The sequence below is a fragment of the Eriocheir sinensis genome, unplaced genomic scaffold (assembly GCF_024679095.1).
Source record: "Eriocheir sinensis breed Jianghai 21 unplaced genomic scaffold, ASM2467909v1 Scaffold722, whole genome shotgun sequence".
Lineage (NCBI taxonomy): Eukaryota > Metazoa > Arthropoda > Malacostraca > Decapoda > Varunidae > Eriocheir > Eriocheir sinensis.
The window spans coordinates 50001-66080 of NW_026112079.1; the positions used below are offsets into that span (position 1 = coordinate 50001).

Consider the following 16080-nt stretch of genomic DNA (forward strand, 5'->3'; position numbering starts at 1 on the left):
CAGTATTTCCGCATCAAGATATATTTTTTTTAGTGAAGAATTCAGCTAAAAGACAAAAAAAAAAAAAAAAGAGGAAAAATACAAAATGAAAGAAACACTATACGGTCAAAGTTACTAAACTGAAGCAGAATTTACATCAACAATTGCTAACAGAAAAAAAAATGCAAATGGTTGTGTTGGAACAGAAAAGCATAACCCTCACACGTGTATATTTTGAAGGTTATAGTCTCTTTAAATTCTAAATATAGAAAAAAAAGGTCTATTGTATTTAATCTTTTACATTTTTCTACCTTCAATGGACCGTCCTGCAGGGTACAATGGGTTACTGAAGCCATGAATGCGCTGTTTTTTGTCGCGAAATTCATTTTCCTTTGATTTCATTTAAGTTTGATTGACTTTGCATTCACTGGTTCTTGCGTCTAATTTCTCTATTGTGGCTGCGATCAAAGGGCATTACATGGTGGCTGAAAAGACTCATTAGGTTCCATACTTCAAATGTTTGGTCACCGCTTCTCACTGCTCAATAGTTTTTACTCGTGAATCTTGAACAAATTTTAGTTAATCCCGAAGGACAGCCTCAGACAATTTAGCATCCCTACAACATACGTGTCTTGGCTTGTTTGGTCACCGCTTCTCACTGCTCAATAGTGGTCACCGATACTCTCTGCTCAATAGTTTTTACTCGTGAATCTTGAACAAATTTTGGTTAATCCCGAAGGACAGCCTCAGACAATTTAGCATCTCAACAACATACGTGTCTTGGCTTGTTTGGTCACCGATCCTCGCTGCTCAATAGTTTTTACTCGTGAATCTTGAACAAATTTTGGTTAATCCCGAAGGACAGCCTCAGACAATTTAGCATCTCAACAACATACGTGTCTAAGCTTAAGAACTCCATTGCTGGCGACGGGGGGGTAGGGGTGGGGGAAAGTAGTGACCTTGAAGTAGCTAGCACACACCTCACAGTATGAAAGAAAGAAATAAAAAAGAAAGAAAGAAAGAAAGAAAGAAAGAAAGAAAGAAAGAAAGAGAAAAAGAAATGTAAACTAAATGAGGTATGGTAAACTATTTAAACTGCCTTCCTGTCAAACACACGACTACATCAGGTAATAAAAATTTCAACTATGTAAGCAAGGTAGAGGAACAGCTTTCCTATGAAGTACACGACAAAAAAACGAAAAACGCCACAAAAAACACAGAATTCACCAGCAGGAACGTACCGTACTCCTCCAAACATATATAAAAATAACGCTGCCCATTAAAACACTGAAATAATCGGGCGCGCAGGCATCCATGATACCTAAACTAAAACCAATTGGAAGAAGCTTAACAACGCTCAACAATTTCCGAACGTAATAACGGGGAATTACAATGGGGTAAAGTCATGTACACCGGATGTTTGTTTTGTGGTTAATGCATGCTAGTTGTTGTTAGTGTGTGTGTGTGTGTGTGTGTGTGTGTGTGTGTGTGTGTGTGTGTGTGTGTGTGTGTGTGAGTGTTCACGTAGCCAAATATACACGTCATTCAGCATTCACATAGTCAAATATACACGTCACTCAGCATTCACGAAGTCAAATATACACGTCAATCAGCATTCACGAAGTCAAATATACACGTCAATCAGCATTCACGAAGTCAAATATACACGTCAATCAGCATTCACGAAGTCAAATATACACGTCAATCAGCATTCACGAAGTCAAATATACACGTCAATCAGCATTCACGAAGTCAAATATACACGTCAATCAGCATTCACGAAGTCAAATATACACGTCAATCAGCATTCACGAAGTCAAATATACACGTCAATCAGCATTCACGAAGTCAAATATACACGTCAATCAGCATTCACGTAGCCAAATATACACGTCAATCAGCATTCACGAAGTCAAATATACACGTCAATCAGCATTCACGAAGTCAAATATACACGTCAATCAGCATTCACGAAGTCAAATATACACGTCACTCAGCGTTCACGTAGCCAAATATACACGTCACTCAGCGTTCACGTAGCCAAATATACACGTCACTCAGCATTCACGAAGTCAAATATACACGTCAATCAGCATTCACGAAGTCAAATATACACGTCACTCAGCGTTCACGTAGCCAAATATACACGTCAATTTTCATATATCACGTGGTTAAGAAAACATGCCACTCATCTTCCTACAATGCAACGATGTACAACAATACCAGAAACACACACCGTTACAGACACACTAGTAAAGGGTGAGTGTTACTGAGCAGGCAACTGGGAGGAGATTTTACAAGGCTACGAAAATGGAGAGCCAATTAACGCAAGCTATAGCCGATAAAGAATCAATTATTGCACCGAATGGCTGGGTTGTACTTCAGCGGTAATGAACCTTTAATCTCCAGCAATCGTGTTGGCTTCGTGTTGTGCTCGTGTGTCTCCCCGGTAACATTAACGGGAGATTACGACACTGGATAATTGAATTCGATGTTGGGGTTAATAATACCGCGGTTGGTTGTGTTAATTTACTTGGATATATCTCGATCTCTTTCTCCTTATTGCTTCTACTTGCCTTTTCTCTTTCTCGGCGTCTCAAGGGTCTAGGGACTCATGAAGAAGGTGTTTACAGAGCCTGCACACCTCCCTCTACCTGCTTCGTTTCATAATAACAATAGTAATAACAACAATAATAATAACAATAATCAGGTGCGCTTCTTGGCTCTCCTAAATATTTTTGTGAGGCGTTAAGTGGTTGTATTGTGCGTAAGGAATGGTAGGATAGTGCATGGTTCTCTTCATGGAAAGCGGTGTTGGTGCAGAAGTTTGGCTGTTTTTGGATTTTTTTATTATTTTTTTTACAGCAAAGGACAGAAGGACACATAAAAAGGAAAAAAAAAAAAAAAAGCCCGCTACTCGCTGCTCCTGTAAAGAATCCGAAGAGGTGGCAGAAAAATATCATACCTCGACTAGTAATGATTTTTGTTGCTCTTTCGTGGATGCTTAATAGTTTTTCCTACATTACCTGCTCTAGATTCTTGTCACTTAAGAATCCAGTTCCACTCTCCTTCCTCTTTACAAGACTTTAATAGTACAAGACATGTCCGTCAGGCAATGTTATGAATGCACCACACATCTTCTCAACCTCACTGTGACGTATGATGCCTCACTTAATGCCTTTCAGACCTTCTAGCATTGCATGTCGTCAACTAACCTAGCCTAATCTAACACAACCAAGCCTAACCTAATCTAACCATTAACCTAACCTAACCTAACCTAACCTAACCTAACCTAAACTAACCCCTAACCTAACCCAACCTAACCTAACCAAGCATAACCTAATCTAACCTAACCTAGCCTAACCTAACCTAACCCCTAACATAAGATAACCGAACCTAACCTAACCTAGCCTAACCTAAACTAACCCCTAATCTAACCTAATCTAATCGAACCTAACCTAACCTAACCTAACCTAACCTAACGTAACCTAACCTAACCTAGCCTAACCTAACCTAATGGAGCTTTTGCGAAGTACGTGTTTCAGATTTCAAAAGTGAGGTGAATGCATTACATATCCATCCATCTGTCTGTCTTTGTGAATTAGTGAGTCTGTAAGTGTATCAAGACACCTCTTCACCCGAAATTGACCTCTCTTTTGGCCACTCTTTACTACTTTCTGTTGTGGGAGAGGTGAGCAGCGGGCTTTTTTTTCTACCTCCTTTTTGTTGCCCTTGAGCCGTCTCCTTTGCTGTAAAAAAAAGTCATTTCTGATATACCTTTACTTTTTCATCATTTGTTCAATTAACTGACTTAAAAAAGCACTTCAAAAACTACTGCTTTTTTATCATTTATACAAGTAACTTACTCATAAAAGCACTTCAAAAACTACTGGATACTTTAGTAAATTCATGGAATGTCAGGCAGTAGAGTATTTATAACACACGACTTGACCGTAAAAAAAAAAATATATATACGCAAAGTCGCTGAAATATGTGATAAAGTTAAAAAAATATATGAATTATAATCTCTCTCTCTCTCTCTCTCTCTCTCTCTCTCTCTCTCTCTCTCCCTACACGGCCGCCGAAGGAAAAATCTCATTAATTTCCGCCACAAGCTTTACCCGGTGCGCCCTTCCCTTCCCTTCCCTTCCTCTAAAGAAATTCCTCGCGTCTTTAATCAAAACGCGGAGAGAAAGTTCCCCGCGATGTCAATAGTCACCACCACCACCACCAACAACAACAATAACAACAACAATAACATCAACAACAATAATAATAATAATAATAATAATAATAATAATAATAATAATAATAATAATAATAATAATAATAATAATGATAATAATAATAACAGCAACATAACAAAGCCACTAGTTACTGCTGCTGCTGCTGACTATGCTGTACTTGTTTACTAATAGTCGCAATGCCATCACCTTTGGCCATGGCCTTTCTTTCTCTTTCTTCATTTCTCTCTTTCTTGTTTTCCGTTTTCCTTCCTTTACTCGATCTTTCTTTCTTTGTACCTTATTTTTCATTCATTCTTTCTTTCTTTCTTTCTTTATCTCCTGACCTCTTTCTTTCCTTCCTTCTCATTTCCTTTTTGTCGCATGGTATATATGACTAGACTTTCGTGGCAATTTCGAGCATTTCCAGGGGTAGTTTTACGAGCGTTCTGGTAGAGTGACCTTTCTTCTGTACCATGAACCTAAAAAAACACTCATTAGAAACCAACTGATCTCCTTTGCGGCCTCTGGAAATAACTGATGCGAGAGGTGGAAGCATATCATAAGAATACCAACCTGAGACTACCCACAAGCTCTCCGGAAGACCACCTATCAACCCGGACTCTAGATTCTCTCAAAAAAAGAGGCTCAAATATAAATTCCGGGGGACAGCATGAGGCAAGCAAGATGGCGCCACTAAAAACACTTGCCTGCGCCATAACGGGCTGGGGTGGACCATCAGGCCTCACCCAGAAAGCCTACCCAGCCATAGGAGAAAAAACGTATAAAATAAACTTAACGTAACTAGATTTCAAGGAGATCTAAGAGTTAGGGGATTACCTTATTTCCCTCGAGTTTGTACATTTATTAATACACGGACTACGCTAAGGAAAGGAAGAAGATACGGCGTGTTTCATTCATAATCTTGTTAGCAGAAAAAGTTAAGAATCACTAACTCAATCTCGGGTGTCTTATGCAATTTGTACGTCAACATCATCATCATCATCATCAGCAGCAGCAGCAGCGTGTATCATTCATAGCAGAACATAGGCCTATCCAAAACTTTTCCTTTCGTTCGATTAGCGCCTCTCGTTTTGTTGTTAGCGCTACGCAGGCTTCTTAATTTCATCACATCATCTCTTTAGTGGCATCCCCTTGCGTCTTGTTTTTCCTTTGTAACGATTATTTTTAGGTCTGTCACTTTTTTTTCATTTTCCTTATTGGTTCATCTTTTTTTCATTTTGCTCATCTTTTTTTTCCATTTTGTTTAGATTTCTCATTCTTTTTTTTCTTTACTTTGTTCATTTTTTCATTTTTTTCATCTTTTTTTTCATTTTGTTCTATTTTTCTACATTTTGTTTATCATTTTTTTCATTTTGTTCCATTTTTTTTCATTTCGTTCATCTTTTTTTCATTTTGTTCATCTTTTTTTCATTTTGTTCAACTTTTCTTTATTTTGTTCAATTTTTTCATTTTTTTCATCTTTTTTTTAATTTTGTTCTATTTTTCTACATTTTGTTTATCTTTTTTTCATTTTGTTCATCTTATTTTCATTTCGTTCATCTTTTTTTTTCATTTTCTTCATCTTTTTGTTCATTTTGTTCACTTCTTTTCATTTTCTTCACCTGCTTTTCTTCATCTATTTTACTTCATCTCCTTTTTTTGTATCGGTATTTATCTAGTCCGTCACTTCCCTCCATCTCTGTCGTCTCTCCCATCTCTTTCCATCCGAAATTGACCTCTCTATTCTAACCTCTCTTACTAACTACTTATTGCTGGAACAGAGCTTAGAGGGCTTTAGATAGACAGACAGACAGACAGATATATAGATAAGACAGACAAGTAGATAGATAGATACAGATAGATATACACACATAAATATTTTCTGTATAAGTGCAGAACAACCACCACCACAAAGCCAGACATACAAACTCGTAGAGCGAAGCCACAGAGACACACGGGATTATAGTAATGAATTAGCGAGAGCGGTTCATTTAACTCTCCTTGAAATGCTAAATCGTATATGCAGATTGAGTTACGTTTATTACCCTCGCCACCTGCCGCCCTGTTACCCAGCCCGCGGCCAGAACACAGACGGGGTTGGTACACTCGACAATTTCCACCTCGTAGGAGATAAAGTCTATGGGAATGTCAACCCACGAAGGACACGAAAAAAAATAGAAGGATGGAGTGAAGAAGAAGAAGAAGAAGGAAGAAGAACAAGAACAAGAACAAGAAAAAGAACATGAACAAGAAGAACAAGAACAAAAACGAACAAGAAGAAGAAGAAGAAGAAGAAGAAGAAGAAGAAGAAGAAGAAGAAGAAGAAGAAGAAGAAGAAGAAGAAGAAGAAGAAGAAGACGAAGAAGAAGACTTGCCAGCAGTTCTCATTGGTACAAGTGTCAGGCCGTTTCATGATCAGTCACATATAAGTTGCTAATCTTTGTGTACATGTAATTTATTTCGGCTCACCACAAAACTAAACAAGTCACGCGTTGGGAGACTTCCAGCACCGAGCCACAGTTTCGAAAGTCATCTTGTTGTGGCCGTTGTAGAGAGGATGATGTATAACAGGAGATGTGACGTCATGTCCACAGATGGTGCTGAATAAGATGACACTGATCTTGATGCTCGAATGATTAATCTTTTGTTTTTTATGTGTGTTCAGATTATGTGCCAGAACGCAGCACTGAGTAGACCAAGCAAGTTGTCCTAAAATGTCTGATCACGAAAAATTAATAGCCATAGAATCATCGTAACTGAGTGTCATGCGTGGTCTTCTTTATCACAGGAAATGAAATCTCCAAAACAATGTATATATATCTTTAAGTCACTCCCTGAAGGCAGTCGCCACCTAGAGCCACAACGATGGGGATGCTGCGAGCCGTGCTGCTGACGGGGTCTGTGCTGGTGCTGCAGGTGCTTCTGACCGTTCCGCATCAGGCCGAGGCCGCTTTGAGTGCGCAAATCGTCAATGATCCAGGTAAGAGTTTATTGTTGCAGTAACAGGCAAAGCTCCTGTTCAGTAGCTTACAGTGATCATGTTCTTCACCCTCCAACTGTTTCATTAAATTTAATAATAGCAGGAACAATACCTACTCGAAGTTCTGACGCAAGAGAAAGAAAACTTTGGTGTGTACTTTTGACAACAGAGGTTGAAACCTTTTCTTGTCCTTCCAGACCACCCCAACACGTGCCTTATAAGGGAATCTGGCATACGCGTGAAAGAAGGGCACACTTGGCAGACGCCGTACTGCCGGAGGGCAGAATGCACAAAGTATTCAAGTGAAGTCATGGCCATTCGTTACGTGACGTGAGTACACCGCACTTTCCCTAAATCAGTTTCCTCGAGGTTGGGCGTTCTGTATCGTCTCCGCCAGTTCTTTTCCCCTCCCAAATGTTGTCCATATGCAGGGGCCTTGTATACAGGGGCCTTGTATACAACTCATCTGTAGGGGGGGCTCCACACATACAGCCAAATTAGACAGAGTGGAGTCAAAGGCTCTTCGTCTCATCAACTCCTCTCTCTTACTAGCAGTTTCCTACCTCTTAAATTACGCCACAATGTTGCTTCTCTTTTTGTCTTCATTGCAAGAGTTAAACAGCATCACTATTTTATCCCTTCCGCTGGTAAACTCTGGAACACCTTCCTTCGTCTGTATTTCCTCCTGCCTATGACTTGAACTCTTCCAAGAGGAAAGAATCAAGACGCCTCTCCACGGGAAATTGACTTCCCTTTTGGCCTCTCGTTCTATTTTTCTTTTGTAGGAGGAGCGTCTAGCGGGTTTTCTGTTGTTGTTGTTGTTGTTAATTGCCCTTGAGCTGCCGCCCTTGCTGTAAAAACAAATATTCAGCAGTCATATTTTAAAGTCATATTTTAAAGTCTTTCTCCAAATGATGATTTCCTCATTATGCAACATTATATCACAGGATATGAATTAATACCTGAAGTATCATTTATATATATATATATATATATATATATATATATATATATATATATATATATATATATATATATATATATATATATATATATATATATATATATATATATATATATATTGATTCTTTTTAGGTCCTTTTCAATGTTAATTCCTACGGCATTTTCCTCGTTTCATGTATCAAGGCATATTATGTTTTCAAAAGTCTGTCCTCGGCAGGTGCGCTCCCATCGGTGTCCCTCCAGGCTGCAGACTGATCAAAGACATGGCACAGCCGTACCCGAGGTGCTGCGGAAGGTGGTCTGCGGCGCCCGCAGTGGATCCTGCCGCCCTAACCTGCTCACCGTACACCATCGTGCCTGACCTGACCTGAACCAACTCTGACCTGACCTTCTGGCTGACCGAATTTTTGTCATTATCTGTTGTCAAAGATGCCTAATTGTTTAGAATCAGCATCTCTTTCAATGCAGACGCTTTCAAATCATGACACAGCAGTACCACTACAGGTGTTTCAATGACCCTAAAGGTTTGCGGAACTCAGCGAGGTGTTACAGTGCTCGCCACAGCCACGGGAAGGCGAGGACCGTGGCGGTGACGTAATCTAAGAGCCGCTCAAACTTCCTCTTCTTTTTTTCTCCTTTCGCCATTTTTTTTTCCTTTTCTTCGTCTCATTCTTCTTCTTCTTCTTCTTCTTTTTCTTCTTCCTCTAATTTTATTCCTTTGACCTGTTCTGGTTTTAATTGATGTTCATGTTCTTGTTCTTGCTCTTGTTCTTCACTCCAGCCTGCAATATATTATTCTGCCATTCGTGGGTTGATATTCCATTAGACATTTTCTCCGACGTGAAGGTGGCGGTGATGGTGTGAAGCTTGCCGAGCACCACCGACACTGTTCTCTGGCCGCAGACTGGGTCATCATCGGCATCATCATCATCATCATCAACGTTATCATCATTTTCAGAGACAACCCTTTGAGGAGGTCGACTGGGCAAGGTGCCACATGTCCCCAAGGCCGGAGTTGGCGCTCACGTACTATGCAGGTTGTTGGCCTCGATTTAGTCTCACGGATTTGACACAAGTCTTTCCCGCGATTCCTGTAACCACATGAGTCATTTCCCTTCATGATCAGTCAAATAAACGCTTCTAATCTTTCTGTAGATGTAATTTATCTTGGCTCGCCAGTCACGCGTTGTTTGTCAGCGCTGCGCCTCTGTTTCCGAGGTCATCGTGCTGCCACCTTTGTAGAGAGGGTGAAGTACTACAATTTTATAGTGTCATCACGTCCACAGTTGGTTTTGAGTTTAGTGAAACGATGTTTCAATGATTAAATTTTATTTTGAATGAGTGTTAAATACGTGCTAGTACGCTGCACTGAGTAAAGCAAGCAAGTTGTCCTAAAACGACTGATCACGAAAAAATGACAGCCAGAGAAGCCTCGTAATTGAATGTCTTCCGCAGTCCTCCTTATCACCGGAAATGAAATCCAGAAAGAAATGTATATATACATATATCTTCCGAGTCGCTCCCTGAAGGCAGTCGCCACCCAGAGCCACACCGATGGGGATGCTGCGAGCCGTGCTGCTGACGGGGTCTGTGCTGGTGCTGCTGGTGCTTCTGCCAGCCCCGCCCCAAGCCGAGGCCGCCGCAACGCGTGAAATCGTCAATGATCCAGGTAAGAGTTTAGTGTTGCAGTAACAGGAAAAGTTCCTGATCAGTAGCTTACAGTGATCTTGCTCTTCACCCTCCAACTGTTGCATTAAATCAAACAATAGTAAGAACAATACCTACTCGAAGTTCTGACGCAAGTGAAAGGACGCTGTGATGTATACTTTTGAGAACAGAGGTTGAAACCTTCTTTTTGTGTCACCAGACCACCCCAACACGTGCTTTATAAAGGAAGTTGGCATACGCGTGGAGGAGGGGCACAGCTTCCAGCTGCCGGGCTGCGCGGAGGTGTCCTGCGAGAAAGTTCCGGGAGTGGGCACGGCCATTACCTATGTCTCGTGAGTACACCGGACTTATGCAGCAGTCATATTTAAGCCATTAAAGTTTTCCTCTATCTTTTGATTTTCTCTTTTGACACATTTTCTCTCACAGATTGTGAATTAATAAATTAATGATATTTTTTATATATGTGTGTGTGTGTGTGTGTGTGTGTGTGTGTGTGTGTGTGTGTGTGTGTGTGTGTGTGTGTGTGTGTGTGTGTGTCTATATATATATATATATATATATATATATATATATATATATATATATATATATATATATATATATATATATATATATATATATATATATATATATATATATAAATAGATATATATATATATATATATATCTATATATATCGATATATAGATATATATATATATATATATATATATATATATTTATATATATATATATTTTTCTGTAATTGTCAATTCCTGACGTATCTGCTGTGATTCAGGTATCAGGACAAATTGTTTTCCTACCGCCTGCCCTTGACCGGTGCGGGGTCATCGCGCCGCCGCCTGGTTGCAGCGTCCTCCAGGACATGTCGCAGCCGTACCCGCAGTGCTGCGAGAAGGTGGTCTGCAACTAGCGGTGGCCGCCCCCGATAGAGCCCGCTGCCTGTGATGCTCTTACCGAACACCATCGTGCCTGACCTGACCTGACCCAACTCAGACCTGACCTTCTACCTGACCGAATTTTTGTCTTTTTTTGTTGCTAAAGATGATTAATCGTTGTAAATAGTATGTCTTTTTTTTAATACCAGACGCTTTCAAACCATAAAACAACAATACCACTACAAGTATTTTAATGACCCTAAAGGTTTGCGGAATCCAGCGAGGTGTTACGGTGCTCGCCACAGCCACGGGAAGGTAAGAAACGTGGTGGTGACGTTAGCTAAGAGCGATCCACCGCCGTCACGCCACGACCTTCACTTCACCTTGACGTGAGGGAGGACAGCACCTGGCAAGGGCTACCGGAAGTCGTCGCTGGACAAACACATCACATTTACATGACATCATACTCTCATCATCCCGATGCTGCACCTGACACCTGATGCTTATCTCCACGAGTTTCCTGTTTACTGTCTGGACTCGTAAGACACTCCTCCGTGCTTCACCCACTAAGTGTTGTCGCATATATATCTGTCATCATGGAAGTTAACCCGTCTGCTGCGATTGGCACGGATTTGGTTTTCACTGGTATCCTGGTAACATATACTTCCAGGTCTTTCTCTGCCTGTGTGGTGGATAGTGGAGTGTTTCCCATGTGGTATTGCCTGGTAACATACACCTCCAGGTCTTTCTCTGTTTCTGTGGTGGATAGTGGAGTGTTTCCCATGTGGTATTGCCTGGTAACATATACTCCCAGGTCTTTCTCTGCCTCTGTGGTGGATAGTAGAGTGTTTCCCATGTGGTATTGCCTGGTAACATACACTCCCAGGTCTTTCTCTGCCTCTGTGGTGGATAGTGGACTGTTTCCCATGTGTTACTGGAATGCTGGAATTCCCCTCCCAAGGTGCATGACTTTACATTTTCTTCATTGAAAAATTGTAGTAGCAACTTTTTGTTCCATTACTGTAGCTTGGTGATGTCTTCTTGTAGGAAATCCGCAGTCAAGGGGTTAAGAGACCAAAGGGACGCCCACGCAAGTTATGACTGGGGTTAGTCGATCGATCCTTCCGGGAGGGATTTAAGATTGATAGGCCGACTGGACCTTGTTCAAGTGAGTGAGTGATTGAGGTTAGGCGCCGCAAAAGCCAGGGTCGAGCTTGTTCAAGGGGACCGTCAGAAGTATGGGCGGCGAGTGAGTGAAGTGACGAGCCCCCGGAAGTATGCTCCCAGTTAGTAGTTAGAAATTATGAGCCAGAGCGAGGCGGTTCGAATCCCATTGGCGCCGCGTGACGTCAGGAATGGCATCCGGTCTTAAGGTCGTATTTTAAAACATTTCGTCGCCCAAGTTCACATATTTGACATGGCTTTCGTAGGAGCTGTAGGCCTTTCCAGGGGTAGTTTTATGACCCTGGTGGTAGTTTGACACTTCTTATGTGCCATGAGCCTTAAAAAAACACTCATGAAAAACAGATTGATCCCCTCTTTGACCTTTATAAATAGTTGATGTGAGAAGCGATGGTGTCTTAAATTACGGCCCTTAATTAACCCCCGAGCCACTACCCCTAAGGCATCGACCCTGCGTCAAGGTAAAGGCAAAGTTGGGAGTATATGCTATAACTGCGCGTGGCGGCGGTGCTCATCTCCGTTCCGTTGTCCTGTGGTGAGGGAGAGCCAATTAACCCGATACATGCCCTGAGTAACATCCGGGTGATTTGAAATAAGCATCCTAGTTACCACAATCTATCTTCCACAGGTTTCCCCAGGCACCCATTTATCATTTATCGACCATCCTGAGAGGACAGATAAATAACTGGATGGGCTGCACACCGACTCGTAGTTAGGGACGTTAACCACTATACCGCGGAGGCGAATGAACATTTGTATATAAACATGGGTAAGACCTGTCGACAAAAATCATCATCACTATCACCATCACCATTATCATCATCTGTTAAAAAGTCAGATTCTCGTATAATCTCCTAAGAGGGTGGACGGTCGATGATATGTTTCCAACTACTTCTGCCCCTTGCCCCAGCCTCTCCAATGCCCAATTCTGCCAATTTCTCTTCAACACACTGCCTCCACTCAATGCCCCTTGCCTCAGCCTCTCCAATGCCCAATTCTGCCAATTTATCTTCAACACACTGCCTCCACTCAATGCCCCTTGCCCCAGCCTCTCCAATGCCCAATTCTGCCAATTTCTCTTCAACACACTGCCTCCACTCAATGCCCCTTGCCTCAGCCGCTCCTATGCCCAAGGCTGCCAATTTCTCTTCAGCACCCTGCCTCCACTCACTGCCCCTTGCCTATGCCTCTACAATGCCCAATGCTGCCAATTTCTCTTCAACACACTGCCTCCACTCAATGCCCCTTGCCCCAGCCTCTCCAATGCCCAATTCTGCCAATTTCTCTTCAACACACTGCCTCCACTCAATGCCCCTTGCCCCAGCCTCTCCAATGCCCAACGCTGCCAATTTCTCTTCAACACACTGCCTCCACTCAATGCCCCTTGCCTCAGCCTCTCCAATGCCCAATGCTGCCAATTTCTCTTCAACACACTGCCTCCACTCAATGCCCCTTGCCTCAGCCTCTCCAATGCCCAATGCTGCCAATTTCTCTTCATCACACTGCCTCCACTCAATGCCCCTTGCCTCAGCCTCTCCAATGCCCAATGCTGCCAATTTCTCTTCAGCACACTGCCTCCACTCAATGCCCCTTGCCTCAGCCTCTCCAATGCCCAATTCTGCCAATTTCTCTTCAACACACTGCCTCCACTCAATGCCCCTTGCCTCAGCCTCTCCAATGCCCAATGCTGCCAATTTATCTTCAACACACTGCCTCCACTCAATGCCCCTTGCCTCAGCCTCTCCAATGCCCAATGCTGCCAATTCCTCTTCAACACACTGCCTCCACTCAATGCCCCTTGCCTCAGCCTCCAATGCCCAATGCTGCCAATTTATCTTCAACACACTGCCTCCACTCAATGCCCCTTGCCTCAGCCTCTCCAATGCCCAATGCTGCCAATTTATCTTCAGCACACTGCCTCCACTCAATGCCCCTTGCCTCAGCCTCTCCAATGCCCAATGCTGCCAATTCCTCTTCAACACACTGCCTCCACTCAATGCCCCTTGCCTCAGCCTCTCCAATGCCCAATGCTGCCAATTTATCTTCAACACACTGCCTCCACTCAATGCCCCTTGCCTCAGCCTCTCCAATGCCCAATTCTGCCAATTTCTCTTCAACACACTGCCTCCACTCAATGCCCATTGCCCCAGCAGATCCAATGCCCAAAGCTGCCAAGTACTCTTCATCACACTGCCTCCACTCAATGCCCCTTGCCTCAGCCTCTCCAATGCCCAATGCTGCCAATTTCTCTTCAACACACTGCCTCCACTCAATGCCCCTTGCCCCAGCCTCTCCAATGCCCAATTCTGCCAATTTCTCTTCAACACACTGCCTCCACTCAATGCCCCTTGCCTCAGCCTCTCCAATGCCCAATGCTGCCAATTTCTCTTCAGCACACTGCCTCCACTCAATGCCCTTGCCTCAGCCTCTCCAATGCCCAATTCTGCCAATTTCTCTTCAACACACTGCCTCCACTCAATGCCCCTTGCCCCAGCCTCTCCAATGCCCAACGCTGCCAATTTCTCTTCAACACACTGCCTCCACTCAATGCCCCTTGCCTCCTCTCCAATGCCCAATGCTGCCAATTTCTCTTCAACACACTGCCTCCACTCAATGCCCTTGCCTCAGCCTCCAATGCCCAATGCTGCCAATTTCTCTTCAGCACACTGCCTCCACTCAATGCCCCTTGCCTCAGCCTCGCCAAGGCCCAATGCTGCCAATTTCTCTTCAGCACACTGCCTCCACTCAATGCCCCTTGCCTCAGCCTCTCCAATGCCCAATTCTGCCAATTTCTCTTCAACACACTGCCTCCACTCAATGCCCCTTGCCTCAGCCTCTCCAATGCCCAATGCTGCCAATTTATCTTCAACACACTGCCTCCACTCAATGCCCCTTGCCTCAGCCTCTCCAATGCCCAATGCTGCCAATTCCTCTTCAACACACTGCCTCCACTCAATGCCCTTGCCTCAGCCTCTCCAATGCCCAATGCTGCCAATTTATCTTCAACACACTGCCTCCACTCAATGCCCCTTGCCTCAGCCTCTCCAATGCCCAATGCTGCCAATTTATCTTCAGCACACTGCCTCCACTCAATGCCCCTTGCCTCAGCCTCTCCAATGCCCAATGCTGCCAATTCCTCTTCAACACACTGCCTCCACTCAATGCCCCTTGCCTCAGCCTCTCCAATGCCCAATGCTGCCAATTTATCTTCAACACACTGCCTCCACTCAATGCCCCTTGCCTCAGCCTCTCCAATGCCCAATTCTGCCAATTTCTCTTCAACACACTGCCTCCACTCAATGCCCCTTGCCCCAGCCTCTCCAATGCCCAATTCTGCCAATTCCTCTTCAACACACTGCCTCCACTCAATGCCCCTTGCCTCAGCCTCTCCAATGCCCAATGCTGCCAATTTCTCTTCAACACACTGCCTCCACTCAATGCCCCTTGCCCCAGCCTCTCCAATGCCCAATTCTGCCAATTTCTCTTCAACACACTGCCTCCACTCAATGCCCCTTGCCTCAGCCTCTCCAATGCCCAATGCTGCCAATTTCTCTTCAGCACACTGCCTCCACTCAATGCCCCTTGCCTCAGCCTCTCCAATGCCCAATGCTGCCAATTTATCTTCAACACACTGCCTCCACTCAATGCCCCTTGCCTCAACCTCTCCAATGCCCAATGCTGCCAATTTATCTTCAGCACACTGCCTCCATGTCTCCCTTGGTCTGCCTGGTGGGTGGCGACAGGATGAAGATAGATACCTTTGAGTGCCAGAGTTCCAGAGTAGCTCAAAACACGGGAGGAATCAAAGAAGTGCCGAGGGTGAAGAAAAGCCACCACCCACCACATTTCCGAAACCGCAACGAACGATAGATACCTTCGAGTGCCAGAGTTCCAGAGTAGCTCAAAACACGAGAGGAATCAAAGTGGCGAGAGTGAAGAAAATCCGAAACCGCAACGAACTTAAGGGAAAGCGTTGACGTGTAAGACCAACAATACAGAGGCAAGAAGAGGTCCGGCCAATCACGAGGCACCAAGAGACGAAAAAAAAAAGTCGTATCACTGCGGAGGGTTTAGACAAATGAAGCAAAAAAGTTACCTGAGAGAAACTAGTATGTCTAGAGGAATACATATTTTTTCAGCGGTTTAGAAGGGGGTAGGAAAGGAAGCAACAACGACGTCAGGCTAGCCATAACCCAGAATAGAT

General features: G+C 43.5%; 2 protein-coding genes and 1 long non-coding RNA gene across 4 annotated transcripts in view; 2 read left to right on the top strand and 1 right to left on the bottom strand.

Moving 5' to 3' along the window:
* LOC126994115 (uncharacterized) overlaps window positions 1-16080 on the bottom strand; it is a 59165-nt gene that overhangs the window by 25561 nt on the left and 17524 nt on the right. The window lies entirely within an intron of this gene.
* Window positions 7023-8534, top strand: LOC126994112 (venom toxin OcyC11-like). The gene is made up of 3 exons (XM_050853355.1): window positions 7023-7185; window positions 7383-7515; window positions 8366-8534. The coding sequence occupies exons 1-3, from the start codon at window positions 7071-7073 to the stop codon at window positions 8517-8519; spliced, it is 402 nt and encodes a 133-aa protein (XP_050709312.1). The 5' UTR covers window positions 7023-7070; the 3' UTR covers window positions 8520-8534.
* LOC126994113 (uncharacterized) lies at window positions 9470-11053 on the top strand. 2 transcript variants are annotated; one of them, XM_050853356.1, is made up of 3 exons: window positions 9470-9817; window positions 10016-10148; window positions 10960-11053. In XM_050853356.1, the coding sequence occupies exons 1-3, from the start codon at window positions 9703-9705 to the stop codon at window positions 11036-11038; spliced, it is 327 nt and encodes a 108-aa protein (XP_050709313.1). In that variant the 5' UTR covers window positions 9470-9702; the 3' UTR covers window positions 11039-11053. The 2 variants fall into 2 exon arrangements, with proteins under 2 accessions (XP_050709313.1, XP_050709315.1); XM_050853358.1 differs by lacking the exon at window positions 10960-11053 and adding an exon at window positions 10669-10880 and having other exon boundaries at window positions 9659-9817.

What these genes read in the sequence shown, in the direction of transcription:
- LOC126994113 (XM_050853356.1), top strand. Translation starts at nt 9,703, where the DNA reads ATGGGGATGCTGCGAGCCGTGCTGCTGACGGGGTCTGTGCTGGTGCTG. An exon ending in TGAAATCGTCAATGATCCAG is followed by an intron (nt 9,818 to 10,015) that starts GTAAGAGTTTAG and finishes TTGTGTCACCAG; the next exon opens with ACCACCCCAACACGTGCTTT. An exon ending in ACGGCCATTACCTATGTCTC is followed by an intron (nt 10,149 to 10,959) that starts GTGAGTACACCG and finishes ATGACCCTAAAG; the next exon opens with GTTTGCGGAATCCAGCGAGG.
- LOC126994112 (XM_050853355.1), top strand. Translation starts at nt 7,071, where the DNA reads ATGGGGATGCTGCGAGCCGTGCTGCTGACGGGGTCTGTGCTGGTGCTG. An exon ending in GCAAATCGTCAATGATCCAG is followed by an intron (nt 7,186 to 7,382) that starts GTAAGAGTTTAT and finishes TTGTCCTTCCAG; the next exon opens with ACCACCCCAACACGTGCCTT. An exon ending in ATGGCCATTCGTTACGTGAC is followed by an intron (nt 7,516 to 8,365) that starts GTGAGTACACCG and finishes TGTCCTCGGCAG; the next exon opens with GTGCGCTCCCATCGGTGTCC.